We start from the raw sequence: 18,874 nt of genomic DNA, 5'->3' as shown, positions 1-18,874 counted from the left end.
AGCTCTGGCAGCGCTGCGTCTCGACCTCTGACCTGAGGTGATGCTACATGAATCTCCAGACGAGCGGCGGCACCGCGGCCGTGTCAGCACCTGAACACTCACTCACGCCTCACACGACCAATACCAAACATGTTCTATCATATTAAACACAAGAACAAGGTTAAAACCTCCATTTATCTACCGGATCATTTCACACACACTCATGTCTGGAAGATGGATCAACACACACAGAACCACTTTTATTCCAAAAGGACTCCTTTCTCTCTTTAATTCATCTGGAATTATTTCAGTTCACATTCCTGTTAGAATTAAGTCTGTTACAAACATTAAACAACAGAAAAATCAAGTGTCCCTTCAGTGAATTAGTGTTCAACATTGCACAATGCCCAGCTCGGGAAAGATTGGTCCTCGACAGGAGTTGAAACATCAGAGACGCAGCAGGAATCCTGGAATCCAACCTGGTGCAGTGGGAGAGGTCCGACTCTGCAGGATCTGGTCTGGCAATCCAGCACCGACTGTTTCAGACTTAAAGCTGCTGTCGTAAGCTCCTATTACGGAGGATTTACCAGTATTTCTGAAGTATAAATGAAACAAACTCACAGTGACAGAACTTGTGTGTCAGGATAAACGGAAGAAGAAAGAAATTAACATTTTAAATGTACAAATCCCTTAGTTCCCCGCTGATTTAATACAAAACATTTACACCGTGGAGAAGATGCTGAAACAAAGCCCTGATTATGGAGCTGGTCGGTCCTGCCCGACGGCTCTGGCAGCAACAGAACCAGCATCCCGCCACCGCATCAGTCCGGCCGTTACCGACGCTACGGTCGCCATAGCGACCGGCATCCAGGCCGGTCCGTGCCGGCTGCCGGCTAACCTCACATGACCGGAATAAAAGGAATGAAACGGTGACGTCTAACACAGAAATGATCCACTAGAATTTGGAAAGTGTGGGACCGAAGATAAAAAGCAGTAAGTCAAACAATAAGACGCTAACGCACCGGACAGCGGTCCCGGGACGGTGCACCTTCAGTCCCAGAGTGCACGTTAAAACAGCACAATTAGGACTTTGGAGGAAACTGTTTACGGAAAGCCGTCCTATAAATCCCAGGAGCGGGGAAGCGTGTGATGTACCGGTACGTACGCGGAGCCTCCGCAGCAACATCTGGGGCTGGCCGGCCCCGTCCTGCAGAGCTCTGTCTCGCTGTGACGCCACGGCGCCGGTCAAACCTCTGTCTCCTCTGGTGGAAGGAGAGACGGGAGAGCAGGACAGAACCACCATGAATGATCTGGTTTCCTGAGTGGGACTTGCCAGGGGGAAAACAAGGCAAGAACGCTTGATTAAAAAAAGACAAATCCAAGTCAAACGATAAGAAAAAACCTGAATCCTGAAAGAACCCGAGGTGAAGGAGTTCCTTCTCCCTCCTCTCCGTTGAGGGGTCATCTCAGCGGAGCCACAAACCCCTCCCACACTTCCTGCTCCGAGGTGAACAGGTTTGCCTTGGCATTGAGATCAGTTCTAAAGTCCGGACTGCCAGGAAGATCGTAGAGAACATTTGGGAGGAAAGAAGACGGTGTTTTGATGCTGTAACACGGGGTGGTTCTGTTAATCCAGAGGTGATGAAGAGGAGGAAGTGTTTAGAGCTGCAGCATCAGAGTAGAAACTGGGGAGGTGATTAATGATGTTCCTCCGTCCAGACGTGGATCTCCTCTTACATCACCATTCCCTTTGTGCTCTTCTGTGGAGAACGGTCTTCTCTGTCCGTACTCACAGTTCCTGGGTTGTCGTGGTCCAGATACGGTCAGGTTAGAGTCCCGGTCCTGGTCCTGGTCTCGGTCCGGGCCTCAGGGCAGCAGGGCCTCCCCCTCCTCCGCCCACAGCAGGTCCTGGTCCAGGTCCAGGTCCAGGTCCCAGTCCGGGCCTCAGGGCAGCAGGGCCTCCCCCTCCTCCACCCACAGCAGGTCCAGCACCTCGGCCTGCCGCAGCTCTCGCTGGTGGATCCTGCGCAGGCGCAGGATGTAGAGCAGGATGGCCAGCAGCACCACCAGGATGCAGAGCGAGAACAGGTGGTGGTTGTAGACGAAGGAGGTGCGCAGCCAGCTGGGGTGGTTCTGCCGCAGCGTTTCCTGCTGCAGGTCCCTGGGGGGCAGACGGGCCGACACATGTTCAGTACAATTACAAGTGCTCTGTTATCAATCGTGTTTGCGATGTGAAGCTCTGTCTTCTGGACAGAGGGGATTATAATCAGTTAAAAGGATTGTGCGGGAACGGTTTCCTTGTAAAGAACTGTGTTAGTATTTCTGAAAGAGGAAAACTCCAGTTACTTCATTAAATATTTACTGTTTACTTTAGTTTGGACTGCGAGAGTTCATTTCATGATCAAATATACATGACTTGTTGTTGATGTAACTGCGCTGGCAGGATCCTGATGGATTGTGAAACTACCACTGGCTTTCTTTCCTCTGAGAACATGTAAATATTGTGATTTTGTCTGCCTAACAAAGTCAAAGGTTATGAGATTATGAGACAAAGGTTATGACTGAGTCTTCACATGCACGATCTCCGTTTTAATAAGAGGGGGGTCACCTGAGAGGCAGGAAGCGGGTTTTGAACAGGATGGCCCCCAGGGTCCACTGGACCTCCTTGTCGTAAACCAGCTGAGCCGTTTTCAGGCTCGGGTAGTCGGAGGGGAAACGGAAACCGGAGTGCAGAACCTCGTACATCCAGGCCGACTTGAAGCACTGGAACCTGAGGAGACAAGAGAGGAGAACGCTCAGAGACGGATCAGAGAGGGAGGGATGAGCAGCCGTGAACGCAGGACTGGAGCTCCACACGCTCCAGTCCAACCTGATGCAAAGGTTATGTCTGTGCAGTTTATTATTTCTTTTTTTAATACACATAAATATAATAATAATAATAATAATAATAATAATAATAATAATAATAATAATTAATTACTAATAAATAAATTAAGAGAAGGGGGTAATTAATTAATTAAATAAGTAATGTAGAATATAATAATACATATCTATCAACATCACAATAGTAAATAATGGCGATCTATACAAAGATACACATATTCAAATCAGGAAAAAAAAGGAAAATAAGTAACAATAATAATTTATTTCTCTTTATTGAATGTAATGTAAGTGTGATCTATACAAAAATAACCATTCATTCAGAAAAGAAAATAACTTTTTTTCCCTCCTTTTTCCCCTTTCTTCCTTCTCCCCTTTTCTCATTCCCATTTCTTTTTCTTTATATTGAATGTAATGTGTGTGTGTTATTATTTCTGACTCATTTGTTCTGATTGTGGATATACAGCTATATACCCAGTGAAGTGTGTCCAGTTACGCTGGGGGGGGACTTGGTCTTCTGTGCAGATGCCGATCAACTTTAATATTTGGCAAATAAAAACTACCGGTAACTGTAAACTGGTTGATATCTCTTTTACTAAACTTGTCCCTGGAGACCATGAAGTTCCCTTTCCTTTTTTTACCATGCAAGCTTTATTTGTATAAAGCTCTTTAAAAACCGCCAAAGCCGTAACAAAGAACTGCACATAACGGAGTATTTAAAACTATAAGAGGCGATAAGAAACATAAAGCAGGTGGAAAAACAACATAAGACACAAGAACAACTTCAATTCAACACAATAAGATCAAATAAAAAAGGTGGAGGAAGGAAAACGGGTTTTAGGACGAGGTTTAAGAGCGGACAGCACAACACTTCCCTGCTGTAAATCCTCTCAGTACAGAAACACAGCGCCCCCTTGAGGGGAACCTGCAGCCCCATGACTTCCTTTCTGTCACACAACTTGATGCAACCACAAAAATAAATGTCAAGAACCTGCCGGATATGTTGTTTTGTTTAGCTTCATATGTAATATGACTCGTTCTATGAACAAAAGACTTTAAAACAACTTACTTAAACCTACAATAATCACAACGCTGTGTTAAACACACACACACAGAATCTGGCAGGATTCTTCTGAGGATTTGCTGCTATACTTGTCTTGCACATTGCACTTTTAAATGGATTTGTATTCTTTTTCTTTTATCTCCCTGTTTTGGGGGGTCATTTTCTGGTTATTTTTTTGTTGTATTGATCCACTGCTGTCTCTGGTGGAGACATGTTAATGTGTATTGTTGATTGTTTTATGTTGTGTTGTTGTGGCCATGGTGGCAATGAAGTTTCCCCTTTGGGGATTATTAAAGTTGAATCCTATCCATGTGGAGCTGCCCCAGCCAGAACCCAGTCTCACCTGAGCCTGTTGGAGTCGGCCTGCTGGGAGAACAGCTGGTTGTCCAGCCGCTGCTTCAGCGTGGACCACCTGGTGGCGCAGTAGTCCTGTTAACAGAAGCAGAGCTGTGAGCTGAACGTGACACCAGACCTCTCCGCAGGTTCCTCCTGGCCACGCCGGCAGCTGGGGACTGAGCTGGTGACGGTACCTTGGCGGCGCGGCTGTACTTCTCACTGTTGTACCGGCCTCCGATCCTCAGCACGTCCTCCATGCAGTAGAAGAACTCAGAGAAGCCGAAGAACTCGCTGTTGCTGAAGTTAATGGGAGCCTGGAGAGGAGAGCAGGAGAGTGTTTGGTGAAGAGGGACTGCAACAGGTGCTCATGACGTCAGGGCATAATAACCTACCCAAACGCTGAGTCACTGTCTCTCTGTGCTATTACTCTAACAACACAGCTGCTTTACAGACCAGCGGGGCCGTGCACCGACCTGCAGGGCCGGCTCTGTGTGCACCGACCTGCAGGGCCGGCTCTGTGTGCACCGACCTGCAGGGCCGGCTCTGTGTGCACCGACCTGCAGGGCCGGATCCACACTGGGACCCCTTACATAAACATCTCGCCCACTTAAATCAAACATTTTTAGAAGCAGATAAAGAAAATAAGAGATTACCCACAAACTGAAAATAGATTTACAACAGTAGCTGAAAGAATCTCCCCCGTGTAAACCTCCCATCCCTGTTAGTATGCTAATGAACCGGTGTCGGCTCCTCTGGAGCCAAACCAGCTGCTCAGCAGCGGGAGATGTTGAGGCCATCGCTAATATTCACTTTACTCTCAACACTTCCCAGCATCCAGCATGCAGCAGCTCGCCGAGGGAGAGCTCATGCTGCGAGCGTGGATCTGACCAATCAGAGAGCTGCGTTGCATCCAAGGACCTGACCTGCACGTTTGAACCTGCTTTTCTTTGCTTAAGGCCCAAAGTGACATGGTAAAAACTAAAGGAGGAGCAACAGATTCAGGACGTGTCATTCCAAACGATGCAAATGATGCATATTGCTCCATCTCTCTTTCCTTTTCCAATCCTTTCTGGAATCGGCGGGGGGCAGCAGGGAAACAGCTGGAACATGCAGGACAGTGTTGGGAAACACTGCCTAAAGGCCCCGACACACCAAGCCGACTGTCGGCCGTCGGGCCGTCGGGCCGTCAGTGCGTCGGTCGGGCTAGTTTCCCCGGTGTGTCCCGCACGTCATCACAGCTCGGCCGCCCGCCGGGACCTTTTCAGCCGATTCCACATGTCGAATCGGCATCAGCGGTCGGTCAAACAGCTCACTGTGATTGGCTGTTCAGGTAGCGAATCAGTGCAAGAAAAGAGAAACGGAAGTGACGAAAGCAAACAAACGGTGAAGGTAGTGTGGTTTCTTCTTATTTTCACCTCCGCCTCCTCTTTTCTTCTTCCACAAGCTGAAGGCCGAGGGCTGACAACGCCAGTGCCGATTCTTTATTCTTACGCATTGTGGTAGCGAGAGTGGTGTGGAAATGTGGTGTGAATATGAAGCCTATTTGTTTTGTTTACGGCTTCCCAGAGCTTCCGGGTTTCCCTGGTTTTTGAGTGAATACAGACTACCGCTGCTGCCGTTGGGTGTCGTCTTTGCGGTGTGTTCAAGTGCTTCTTTTTGAGCCCGACCCAGCCCGACCCAGGCAACACGAGGCGACACAGCAGTCGGCCGACAGCGGGCGACGTTGGGTTGGTGTGTCCTCGGCTTTAGAGAAGTATTACTTAAAAACATATCCAGCCCCCCCCCCTGCCTGCCCCCTCACACATGCCCCTCTAGGACGGGCCTACCAATCCTCCATGCTGATGCGTGGGTCAGTACCTGGTAGACGCCCTGCGGGGACATGGTGCCGTTGTGCAGGCCCAGGAAGGGTCTGACGGCCTCCTGACACCGGGCCCAGTCCCCCTGCCCCCTCAGGTGCAGCGTGCGGTTGTCCCGGACCACGGTGTCCGACAGGCCCACCGGCAGACACGGGTCCAGGTACGGCTTGGCCTCGCTCAGACCCGTCTGGGAGGTTAGGAACCTAAACACCAGAGAACATCAGTTCAGCCCACAGAGCTGCAGGAGCTGCAGGGAGGAAAGACCAAGTCCTGGTCCCAACTGTTCTCTGAACGGGAAGGAAACACTTCAGCACTTCAGATGTGGGATTGAAAATATAGCAGTATATGCCTAAGAGACCTGTGTGTGTGTGTGTGTGTGTGTGTGTGTGTGTGTGTGTGTGTGTGTGTGTGTGTGTGTGTGTGTGTGTGTGTGTGTGTGTGTGTGTGTGTGTGTGTGTGTGTGTCTGGGTGGATCTGCATGTTGTTTACAGCTTCGCATGCAATTCCAACTTTTTGTAGACATGGTATGGACCATTTTCACAGTCACATATCTACTGACGCCACTATGGATCTATGCATATTATCTTGTATTTTCTATTTGATTCTTGGGTTCGTGACATGTTTTTTGTGAAGTGCCCTACTTAAATATTTTTCTATTTGTATCAATTTAATATTTTTCTATGTTGTACTCATATTTTCTATTTTCTCTATTGTGTTTAAATATTTTCATTGTACTTCTTATTCCATGATTGATGTATGGTTTTCATTCTGATTGGTTTAGAGTCGATCAGAGTCAGCTGGCTTCTGTTAAATGGGAGACACCCACTTAATCATTCATCTCTGAGGACGGCTGTAAGCTGAAACGCGTCCGATTCTCTGCTGCTGTGCAGTGATTTAACTATGCATTAAAATGTTTGTACTCACAGTGAGTGCTGATGGATTTGAATTTTTGTGTGTGTGACGAACCTGCTCTTGGTGAAGGTGCTGTTGACCAGCCGGTCCTCGTAGCGCTGCCGGGCCATGTTTCCTCCAAAGCCCAGGAAGGTGGTGACGTAGACCCGGTACACGTGCTGCGTGTGCTCCACGTCACAGCCCAGGTTGAACTCTGCCAGGACGCTCTTCCCCGCCTCCTCCTGCAGGACAAACACGGTGAAACGCTGCAGCCAGACCTCTGCAGATAAACGGTCTGATCCTGCACCCCCTTACCTCCTGAGGGGAGCTGAACGTGATGGCGCTGGGAACCTCGTAGGCGATCTGCAGGGAGGCTCCGCCCATGTCCATGATGCCCACGGTGCGGCGCCGGCTGATGGACGGCTGGTTCTGAGAGCCGGTCGTCACCTCCACCGTGGCCTCCTCTACGATCACCACGGAAACACGGACATGAACAAATACAACCTGCTAAGAATCAGCTGGTGGTCACGCCGGCCTCACACACTCACCGCCGTCAGCGTGGTCGAACCGACCCAGGACGAAGTTGATCCCGATCCAAGCGTACACCCCTGGAAGGTGGAGAGGGAACAGGAAGGAGACGTTACAACCACGGCCGGCAGAGGGAGGAGCAACTAGGAATGGGCGATATTTTACCGTTCACGATAAACCGTCAAAGAAATCATCTCGCGGTAAAAACAATAAATTCCCGTTGATGACGTTTTTGTGTAACAAACATGGCGGAAGGCGGATCTGAGAGCGAGGAGCTTGTCGTTAAACGAGGCTCCAGCTCCGTCATCTGGAACTGGTTTGGATTTAAAAAGAGAGACGAGGAGTAAATATCATCTATTATGTGCAGAGTCTGCAATAAAACAGTGAGTGCAAAGGATGACAATACTGTTTCTTTATTTATCAGATTGTATTTTTTTCTACTTTGCGATTTTATAAGCTAGGAAAACTTGAAGGACAATGGGACTTTTGCTGTTTACACTGTTATCCCACTGTTTAAGCCATGCAGTTTGAATAAATGTTGAACTTGTTTCATTTGAGTCATTCCAGTTTTGCAGTACAGGTGTAACCCATTTAATTGGTTATTAATTCAATTTAATTGGTGTAGTTTAGTAGCATTTAGTATTGTTTTAGAGCAGTGATTTGGGGGCTCCAAAGACTGAATGTGGTGATAGATTTATAGTTAAAAATATGGAGTTGAATTGGTATTTTTTTTAATAGTCATTTTTATCGTTATCGGGATAAATGCCAGAAATGATCGTGATACATTTTTTAGTCCATACCGCCCATCCCTAGGAGCAACCATCTCCTTCATGCACTTCTGTATTTATTCAGAAAACTATGAGCCGGGAGAAGCCAAAGAGCATGACGGCAGACCTTCCTGCTTCCCAGAGATGACCTCCGCATGAGAGCGGGAGAACAAGAAGTCGAACTCCAGAGGAACGTCGGTGACCAGGTCGTCCAGGATGGCCGCCTGCTGGCTGCACAGCCACAAGTAAAGGTGGGGATGTTGTAAAACATGCAGAGAGTTTGCAAGGAGAGAACTGGAGGTCAAGATTCAAACTCTCAAACTCTCAAACATCATGGCACACTAAACTATTAAAATGAAGAGGAACCACCAATGAATGAATGAATCAGAGCGGTTACTAAGTCAGACTGAAAGGTCACCGGGGTCTAGAGCGATGCACACGCTACCGTACGAACCTCTCCGGTAGCAGCCGCATCCCGGCCGTGCAGAGGATGTAAAGCGGCGTCTCTTTGTGCTTCTTCTTTGGAACGTAAGCGGCAGCGAAGCTGAGGAGAGGCTGCAGGTAGTCGCTGGCCTGCCCGGGTTTGTACGCCAGAGTGGAGATGCCTGAGAGGAAACACCACACAGCATCATCAGGACCAGCACTTACACGATTCACACAGAGCTGTGTGAATCTGAGACTGAATCTGAGTCTGAATCTGAGCCTGAATCTGAGTCCGAGTCCGAGCCTGAATCTGAGTCTGAATCTGAGTCTGAATCTGAGCCTGAATCGGAATCTGAGTCTGAGTCTGAGTCTGAGTCTGAGTCTGAGTCTGAGTCTGAGTCTGAGTCTGAATCTGAGTCTGAATCTGAGTCTGAATCTGAGCCTGAATCTGAGTCTGAGTCTGAATCTGAGCCTGAATCTGAGCCTGAATCTGAGCCTGAATCTGAGCCTGAATCTGAGCCTGAATCTGAGCCTGAATCTGAGCCTGAATCTGAGCCTGAGTCTGAGTCTGAGCCTGAATCTGAGCCTGAATCTGAGCCTGAATCTGAGCCTGAATCTGAGCCTGAATCTGAGTCTGAGCCTGAATCTGAGTCTGAATCTGAGTCTGAATCTGAGCCTGAATCTGAGTCTGAATCTGAGTCTGAATCTGAGTCTGAATCTGAGTCTGAATCTGAGACTGAATCTGAGTCTGAATCTGAGTCTGAATCTGAGCCAGATTCAGACTCAGATTCAGAGTCTGAATCTGAGTCTGAATCTGAGTCTGAATCTGAGTCTGAATCTGAGTCTGAATCTGAGTCTGAATCTGAGTCTGAATCTGAATCTGAGCCTGAATCTGAGTCTGAATCTGAATCTGAGCCTGAATCTGAGCCTGAATCTGAGTCTGAATCTGAGTCTGAATCTGAATCTGAGTCTGAATCTGAATCTGAGCCTGAATCTGAGCCTGAATCTGAGTCTGAATCTGAGTCTGAATCTGAATCTGAGTCTGAATCTGAATCTGAGCCTGAATCTGAGCCTGAATCTGAGTCTGAATCTGAGTCTGAATCTGAATCTGAGTCTGAATCTGAGCCTGAATCTGAGTCTGAATCTGAGTCTGAATCTGAGTCTGAGTCTGAATCTGAGTCTGAATCTGAGCCTGAATCTGAGTCTGAGTCTGAATCTGAGTCTGAATCTGAGCCTGAATCTGAGTCTGAATCTGAGTCTGAGTCTGAATCTGAGTCTGAATCTGAGCCTGAATCTGAGCCTGAATCTGAGTCTGAATCTGAGTCTGAGTCTGAATCTGAGTCTGAATCTGAGTCTGAGCCTGAATCTGAGTCTGAATCTGAGTCTGAGCCTGAATCTGAGTCTGAATCTGAGTCTGAATCTGAGTCTGAATCTGAGTCTGAATCTGAGTCTGAATCTGAGACTGAATCTGAGTCTGAATCTGAGACTGAATCTGAGTCTGAATCTGAGTCTGAATCTGAGACTGAATCTGAGTCTGAATCTGAGCCAGATTCAGACTCAGATTCAGAGTCTGAATCTGAGTCTGAATCTGAGTCTGAATCTGAGTCTGAATCTGAGTCTGAATCTGAGTCTGAATCTGAGTCTGAATCTGAATCTGAGCCTGAATCTGAGTCTGAATCTGAATCTGAGCCTGAATCTGAGTCTGAATCTGAGTCTGAATCTGAATCTGAGTCTGAATCTGAGCCTGAATCTGAGTCTGAATCTGAGTCTGAATCTGAGTCTGAGTCTGAATCTGAGTCTGAATCTGAGCCTGAATCTGAGTCTGAGTCTGAATCTGAGTCTGAATCTGAGCCTGAATCTGAGTCTGAATCTGAGTCTGAGTCTGAATCTGAGCCTGAATCTGAGCCTGAATCTGAGTCTGAATCTGAGTCTGAGTCTGAATCTGAGTCTGAATCTGAGTCTGAGCCTGAATCTGAGTCTGAATCTGAGTCTGAGCCTGAATCTGAGTCTGAATCTGAGCCTGAATCTGAGACTGAATCTGAGTCTGAATCTGAGCCAGATTCAGACTCAGATTCAGAGTCTGAATCTGAGTCTGAATCTGAGTCTGAATCTGAGTCTGAATCTGAGCCTGAATCTGAGACTGAATCTGAGTCTGAATCTGAGCCTGAATCTGAGCCTGAATCTGAGTCTGAATCTGAGTCTGAATCTGAGCCAGATTCAGACTCAGATTCAGAGTCTGAATCTGAATGTGAGCCTGAATCTGAGTCTGAAACAGACGTCAGAACAAGGACGGGTTTAGCCGATCCACAGTTAAACTGGACCAGAAAGGCGCAACAATGTCAACATTTACCCTGCTGAACCAATACAGCTGACATGAAAGCAAGTGTTTGTGCAAAGATTTGATTCCCATCCACCAAATAATAATGTTTATAATTGTAAAAAATAAAGAACATCTTTTGAATCCTCTCGTCATTTACGTATTTGGAAGAAAACTAATGAGTTTATCTTAGTAATCTTATCAAACACCTTCTCTGGTTGTCCTGCAATCATAATTACTGATGTAAACAGACAGTGAGGATCATTTTTAAGCTACATAAACTGTTGAGGCATGAAAGGACATCCGTTTATCCTTGATGAGACACTAAAATCTGTTGGATGATTTTGCAGTTTAACATCATAACAAGAACTCAAAAATAAAAATTCTGAGGCTAAAATCACCGTCATCAATGGCTCCAAAGCTCCATGTGATATGAGTCACATCAGCCTCAGCAGCTGGTCAGGATTAAAGCTGCAGTCGCAGGAGCTGCTCATGAGGAGCAGCAGCAGGAAACACTCAGGCAGAGGTGTCAAGTAACAAAGTACAAATACTTTGTTACCTTACTTAAGTAGAAATTTTGGTTATCTATACTTCACTGGAGTAATTATTTTTCAGACGACTTTTTACTTTTACTCCTTACATTTTCACACAATTATCTGTACTTTTTACTCCTTACATTTTAAAAACAGCCTCTTTACTCTATTTCATTTCGGCCTTTAAATAAAAACTATCCAGTTAAATTGCTCCATCCGGATAGAGTGAATTTGGTTGTGGTTGTTTCAGATGTTCTTGTCCAGTTTTGTTCTTACATCCGTTCCCTCAGATTCCTGCAACTAAACTTGGATGTACATTCCAATAAAGGTTAGGATAAATGATAACATGCCTCTGAAGTTTGACTTTTTGCACCATTACAATACTTATAGGCAACTAGTCATCATATCTCCTGCTCTCTGAAACACATGTTAATGCTCAATAGTACACATATATGCTTCTTTAATATATTTGCATTATACTAAGATGCATTCATTTTCAATGGCTTTTGTCCTTAATGGCTTTTTTCCCCCCTTACATTACTTTTACTTTTATACTTTAAGTAGTTCTGAAACCAGTACTTTTATACTTTTACTCGAGTAAAAAACTTGAGTTGATACTTCAACTTCTACAGGAGTATTTTTAAACTCTAGTATCTATACTTTACTCTACCTGAGTAATGAATGTGAAGACTGAAGACACCTCTGCACTCAGGACAGTGACAATCTTCCCCCAGCAGAACACTGAACTAAATCAGTAAATGATGTGAAGCTGGAATCTCTGTCTGCTTGTGTTGAAGAAATGACTTAGTTAAACGCACCGTCAGCAGGTTTCAGCAGACATGTAGGAAAAGAGAAACCTGTGGTGGTTTTGGTGTCTTTTTTGACTATTTGTGTAATACAGTGATGAGAAACATGGTAATCATTATCAAATCAGAATAATAGAAAACGTTTCAGTCAGACTTTAACCAAAATAAATTAACTTAGAGAGGAATTATGAGTAAATTAACTTTCTTAAATCACCTAAACTAATGAATACCTCTGGAGCATCTCAATAATCAGAATCCCACACACAGCGACAGGATAAATGTGAGTTGTGTGCTGATATCACTACTGAGTAATAACTGTTATCTGGGTACAGAGTGCCACGTCACCTGGGACTGCAGCGTATCTAATCTGTGTGCTGGGGCTGGAGCTCCTCGCCACTCCCGTCAGCAATAAACCAGCGTTATTAGGCAGAGCACGCTTCACCATCACGCCACGGCGACATGAGGAGACTAGTATTTGTTTTGGTTATTTCACACGCAGGTCTCTACTCGTCTCAGAGCGTGAACTCAACCATCCTCCTGCTGGCACTGAAACCTTTCATAACATCTGTACAACATTAGTAACGTTGCATAATAATGATCATTTAAATAAAAAGATTCATTCAGTTAAATGTTGGTGCAGCTGAATCCCCACTGGAATCAACCGGAGCAGGTGAGAGCTGCTGCTCTTGAAAGAGTTTTTGCAGGAACCGGTTTCCAGCCGTGAGAGGTTGAGACCGTGACGCCAGTGACGCCGCTGCTCCGGGTCGTTACGGAGACCAGCGGTCAGTCTTCCTCACCAGGTTTGATCATTTTGACCAGCGGTCAGTCTTCCTCACCAGGTTTGATCTTTTTGACCACAGGTTTGCGGTCCCGGTCCCTCATCTGTTGGATGTCCAGCAGGGTGTGGGGGTTCCCGTTGTGGGGGGGCCAGTAGTACACAAACACCCTGGAGCCGCTGCTGCCGCAGTCCACAACTATCCCATAATTCAGAGCAGGATTGAGGACGTCCGTGGCCTCCATGGACTCAGCAAAGGAGAGGAATCTGACGGGGACAGACAGCCTGGTGTAAGACACACTGCTGCAGAGTAAACAGACCCAAAATGACCACAAAACTGCAACACGTAGAAATGATGACATACAGTGCCTTGCGAAAGTATTTTGCCCCCTTGAACTTTGTGACCTTTTGCCACATTTCAGGCTTCAAACATAAAGATATAAAACTGTAATCTTTTGTGAAGAATCAACAACAAGTGGGACACAATCATGAAGTGGAACAAAATGTATTGGATATTTCAAACTTTTTTAACAAATAAAAAACTGAAAAAGTGGGCGTGCAAAATTATTCAGCCCCTTTACTTTCAGTGCAGCAAACTCTGCAGTGTTGACCTAAATGACTAATGATGATGAATGGAATCCACCAGTGTGTAATCACGTCTCCGTCTGAATGCACCTGCACCGTGATCGTCTCAGAGGTCCGTTTAAAGCGCAGAGAGCATCATGAAGAACAAGGAACACACCAGGCAGGTCCGAGATACTGTTGTGGAGAAGTTTAAAGCTGGATTTGGATACAAAAAGATTTCCCAAGCTTTAAACATCCCAAGGAGCACTGTGCAAGCGATAATATTGAAATGGAAGGAGTATCAGACCACTGCAAATCTACCAAGACCTGGTCGTCCCTCTACACTTTCAGCTCATACAAGGAGAAGACTGATCAGAGATGCAGCCAAGAGGCCCATGACCACTCTGGATGAACTGCAGAGGTCAGAGGTCATGATCACTCTGGATGAACTGCAGAGGTCAGAGGTCACCTACAGCTGAGGTGGGAGACTCTGTCCATACCACAACAATCAGTCCTATACTGCACAATTCTGGCCTTTATGTGGCAAGAAAAAAGCCATTTCTTAAAGGTATCCATATAAAGTGTGGTTTAAAGTTTGCCACAAGCCACCTGGGAGACACACCCAACGTGTGGAAGAAGGTGCTCTGGTCAGATGAGACCAAAATCAAACTTTTTGGCAACAATGCAAGACGTTATGTTTGGCGTAAAAGCAACCCAGCTCATCACCCTCAACACACCATCCCTACTGTCAAACATGGTGGTGGCAGCATCATGGTTCGGGCCTGCTTTTCTTCAGCAGGGACAGGGAAGATGGTTAACATTGATGGGAAGATGGATGGAGCCAAATACAGGACCATTCTGGAAGAAAACCTGATGGAGTCTGCAAAAGACCTGAGACTGGGACGGAGATTTGTCTTCCAACAAGACAATGATCCAAAACATAAAGCAAAATCTACAATGGAATGGTTCACAAAAAAACATATCCAGGTGTTAGAATGGCCAAGTCAAAGTCCAGACCTGAATCCAAGAAGAACTGAAAACTGCTGTTCACAAACGCTCTCCATCCAACCTCACTGAGCTCCAGCTGTTTTGCAAGGAGGAATGGGCAAAAAATTCAGTCTCTCGATGTGCCAAACTGATAGAGACAAACCCCAAGCGACTTACAACTGTAATCGCAGCCAAAGGTGGCGCTACAAAGTATTAACTTAAGGGGGCTGAATAATTTTGCACGCCCAATTTTTCAGTTTTTTATTTGTTAAAAAAGTTTGAAATATCCAATAAATTTCGTTCCACTTCATGATTGTGTCCAACTTGTTGTTGATTCTTCACAAAAAATTACAGTTTTATATTTTCATGTTTGAAGCCTGAAATGTGGCAAAAGGTCACAAAGTTCAAGGGGGCCAAATACTTTCGCAAGGCACTGTATTGTAAAATCAGAGCACGAGTCCTTGAAGTTAGAAATATCCATTCCCAGATCTTCTGCCGACCCTTTCCTTCCCTACTTCTTGCCAATTCTTCCCAGCTCCACTCACTTGTTGACGCCGGCCCCGGGTTGTCGCTGGGAGCCCCACAGCTGCCGGTGGTAGGTCTCCAGCAGGAGGATGGCCGAGCTGATGAACAGCAGCAGCAGGAACAGCAGCCTCTGCCTGGGAGCACATCCCAGAGACAGCAGCGTCACGCTGCAGTACCAGGACGCCGGCAGGCAGGACAGGGTTATCCTGAGGAGGGAAGAACCCCAAAGATGTTACTTCTATCGGCCTATATCATGTAGGTAGGGCTGGGGATCCATTCAAATGTCAAGAATCGATTCGATTCCGATACTTAAGATTCAGAATCGATTATCAAGATTTGATTCGATCCGATTCGATTCCGATATTGATTTGGGTTAGTGTTATTAAATACATTTTTGAGCTGTTGCATGAATTATATGACTGTAGTTATGCAACATATTAATGATATTGAGATTCAACAGCAAGTATTGCAGCTAATGATGCTGTAAGGACCAATCACCTCCCAGAATGTTGATAGAAGGTAAAGGCAAAAACATGGCACCAGTTATTCTCGTGTCCAACAAAACATTCCTTTTTTGGGGATAAACAAAAAAATAACCAAAAGTTGTAATGTAATGATGAAAAAAAAAATACATAAATAAATAAAAGAAAGAAAAAAAAATCCCCCCCCCAAAAAAAAAGAAAAGAAAAAAAAAAGAAAAGAAAAAAAATCAATCTTTAGACATATGAATCGATTTTTAGGAATTAATATGAGAATCGATTTAGAATTGGGAAATCGATTTTTTCAACACAGGCCCACATGTAGGATGTGTTAGATCGTATTTCCAGATCTAGCAGTAATGATTTCTATTTTGTTCGGGGAAAATCCGCTTTTGTGCAATGGCTTTATTTGATTTATTTTTCCCCTGTTGAAAGCCATGCGTACCATCGGCAGAAGAACAGCAGTTTAACCGTCACAAAGGAAAATATTAGTGAAACATTCCCAAAATGAGCTGACGTTTTCAGGGTTAGCCCCTTAAAACATAAACAAATCAAACAAAAAAGAGGAGCATATAATGAAGTGGGTGTCATGGGTTTACAGAGCTGACGTGTGACAAAGTCATTCCTTACTAACTCAGGAAAATGTCTCCATTTGAGAAAACAGAGAGGAATATGTTTCCGTCCAATTCAAAGCCAAGACAGGACTTTATCATATCCAGGGCTTCTCATAAAAAGTTTCAAAGATAGCGTAATCCGTTTAATAACCAGTTTATTACCGTGCCATGTGTTCAAGTCAGCTTTAGTACAAGATGCCACAGTTGTCAGCTCATGGTGGCTGCAGTCGGACCCGGATACTGTCAAGAGTTTGGACTGTTCTCCTGACCTGAGGAAAGATGAGAGGGGGGAAGATTGATACAACTTATTGTTAATTAAAGCAGTTTAAAAGTATGAGAAGAGCCTGTAAAGCCAGAGCTCAAGGACGTGTGAAGTGAGTCTGGCGTGCAGCAGCCTTTCCACTGTGTGCTCATTCGTGCCACTCTTGCCACTGTTGACTCAGTGTTGGAAAAAGATTAGAAACGGAGAACAAACAGTACAGATACATTCTCACGAGAATACCTGAGTAAGGATTACTGAAATACCAGTTGGTGGTACTTTGCGTTTGTCACGTGGAGTTAGTATCCATGTATACGCTCCTCTGATTTCTCATGCTGGAAGTGTCATGTCCACGGACGGAATTGGGAAAAACTGCATTTAGCTACTGCGCGGCTCACAGTTGGAACATTTTGCAACATGCATTGAAGTTGGAAACGTTTGTGCAGCTTGGTCAATTCAAATCCTTGATTGCTGACCATTTTACTCATGTTTGTAATTGTTTTTAATGTTTCTCTTTTATTTGTATTGTATTATTCTTTTTATATGGTTGTTGTACATTCGGCATCATTGTAAATGAGGGCTTGCTCTCAATGATTTCTCCGAATTCAAATAAAGGTTGATTGATATTACACAACACCTTTGAATGAGTATATTCCTCCTGATATTCACACACATTTCTAATTAAGTGCAAAAAATCTCATCTCTCTCTAAATCTCATATTGAATCTATTACTAAGATCAGATGTGCAATAGTTTTATTTATTCATTATTTATACAATGATCACTGAATTGGATTTTTGAACTGTTGGTCTTAACAAGAATAACCTCTTATTTACTGTACCGCGCGCACGCACGCACGCACGCACACACACACACACACAATATATATGGGTCAATGACGAATAAGGATTTTCAACAGGTCCATTTTAAAATAATAAAAAAAAGAATATCTATTACAGTAGTTCAAACATTAAGAATGTTGTGTACATATGGTGCAACCATGATTCATATTAAAATAAATTAATTTCCTTAACATCTTGACATCTTTTTTTTTTTTTACAAGTTTTCAGTTTTATACAAAAATTGTTATTTTTTTAATGGTCGCGCCACATGATATTTCATAAAAAGGACATCAGTCCAACTTTGTTTGTATATTATGATGGAAATATAAATACAAATGTGTTGCAATCTTACACACTACAAGACATTTCAGAAATCATGCCAGATAGGGCAGAAGATTGATTTAAAAACATTTACAGTGATTTCAAAAAAAGTTTTCAAAACCAGTCCTGGTCGGACGGTCGCACCACATGACATTTTGATGCTTAAAACAACAACAAAATCCCAAATAACTAGTATTTTTTGTAAAATTCAAGTGGGTCCATATGTGGGACAGGTAGGTCATATATATGGTATTTTTTTATCCATTTAAACCTTTTTTGATTTTATATATATATATATATATATATATATATATATATATATATATATATATATATATATATATATACACACACACACACATATACACACACACACAGACACACACACACACGCATATATACATACAAAAATATGTAATACAAAAAACATCTGCCTTATTCCTTATAGGCCATAATAAAGAAGGTAACTGGCTTATCTCCGTTATATAAGTAATATAATAAGTAATAAAAGTAATATATAATATTTGTTGCATAAATATAGTTAAGAGAAGCAGTGAACCAGTGCTTGTGAGTGAACCCAGCTCTGAGAGGAGTCCCCGGGTCTGGACCAGGGATGTATTATTCTATTATAGTAACCGGTCTGTCTGAGGAGCCGGTAACTCTGCTCCATCCGCACCAGCATCATACACTCACCTACACACCGCTCTCCTCCGCCATGGCACGAATACACTCTCAAATCATTCCTTTGGAAAAAAGACGATCAAATGTTTCCGTTCTCTCCCTTCAGCTCACATAGATGATTTTTAAAACGACGAAGTGTAGAAAAGGAAATGACCGAGATATCTGTGAAGCTTCCGGTTACCCGCTAGTCAACGTCATCAGACAGGTGCGTTCAAGGACCGCAGGAATTCACAACATTCCGTCAGTGTAGTACGGAGCCCCTCTGGTGACATTTGAAAAAAATAAAATAATGCGTGGCCACGCATTAATAACTCGTGGCCACGCATTAATAACTCGTGGCCACGCATTAATAACTCGTGGCCACAAGATAATTAATGCGTGGCAACGCATTATTTTATCTTTTTCAAATGTCACATGTTATTACTACACTCGCCATGACAATACTCTTG

The 18,874-nt window shown here is 44.4% G+C and overlaps 1 protein-coding gene across 1 annotated transcript; it reads right to left on the bottom strand.

The window, feature by feature from the left end:
* Positions 1–215: 215 nt before the first annotated feature.
* Positions 216–18,596, bottom strand: LOC133448863 (ectonucleoside triphosphate diphosphohydrolase 7-like). The gene is made up of 14 exons (XM_061727795.1): positions 18,438–18,596; positions 16,486–16,592; positions 15,251–15,436; positions 13,216–13,421; positions 8,755–8,905; positions 8,428–8,531; positions 7,554–7,613; positions 7,321–7,469; positions 7,081–7,247; positions 6,116–6,317; positions 4,453–4,572; positions 4,266–4,351; positions 2,588–2,749; positions 216–2,140 (listed from the first exon to the last, which is right to left on the bottom strand). Exons 2-14 carry the CDS (start codon positions 16,491–16,493, stop codon positions 1,924–1,926), a joined length of 1,818 nt encoding a protein of 605 aa, XP_061583779.1. The 5' UTR covers positions 16,494–16,592; positions 18,438–18,596; the 3' UTR covers positions 216–1,923.
* Between the last annotated feature and the right edge of the window lie 278 nt (positions 18,597–18,874).

This window comes from Cololabis saira, chromosome 1 (genome assembly GCF_033807715.1).
Source record: "Cololabis saira isolate AMF1-May2022 chromosome 1, fColSai1.1, whole genome shotgun sequence".
Classification (NCBI taxonomy): Eukaryota; Metazoa; Chordata; class Actinopteri; order Beloniformes; family Belonidae; genus Cololabis; species Cololabis saira.
The sequence above is the reverse complement of the archived record's forward strand: the minus strand, read 5'-3'. Positions and strand labels throughout refer to the sequence as shown.

Bases quoted from the DNA above. Each gene is read 5' to 3' on its own strand.
- LOC133448863 (XM_061727795.1), bottom strand. The intron at 7,614-8,427 runs GTCTGCCGTCAT...TCCACCTTCCAG, and splicing joins CATCTCTGGGAAGCAGGAAG to GGGTGTACGCTTGGATCGGG. The intron at 2,141-2,587 runs GTGACCCCCCTC...TCTGCCCCCCAG, and splicing joins ACCCGCTTCCTGCCTCTCAG to GGACCTGCAGCAGGAAACGC.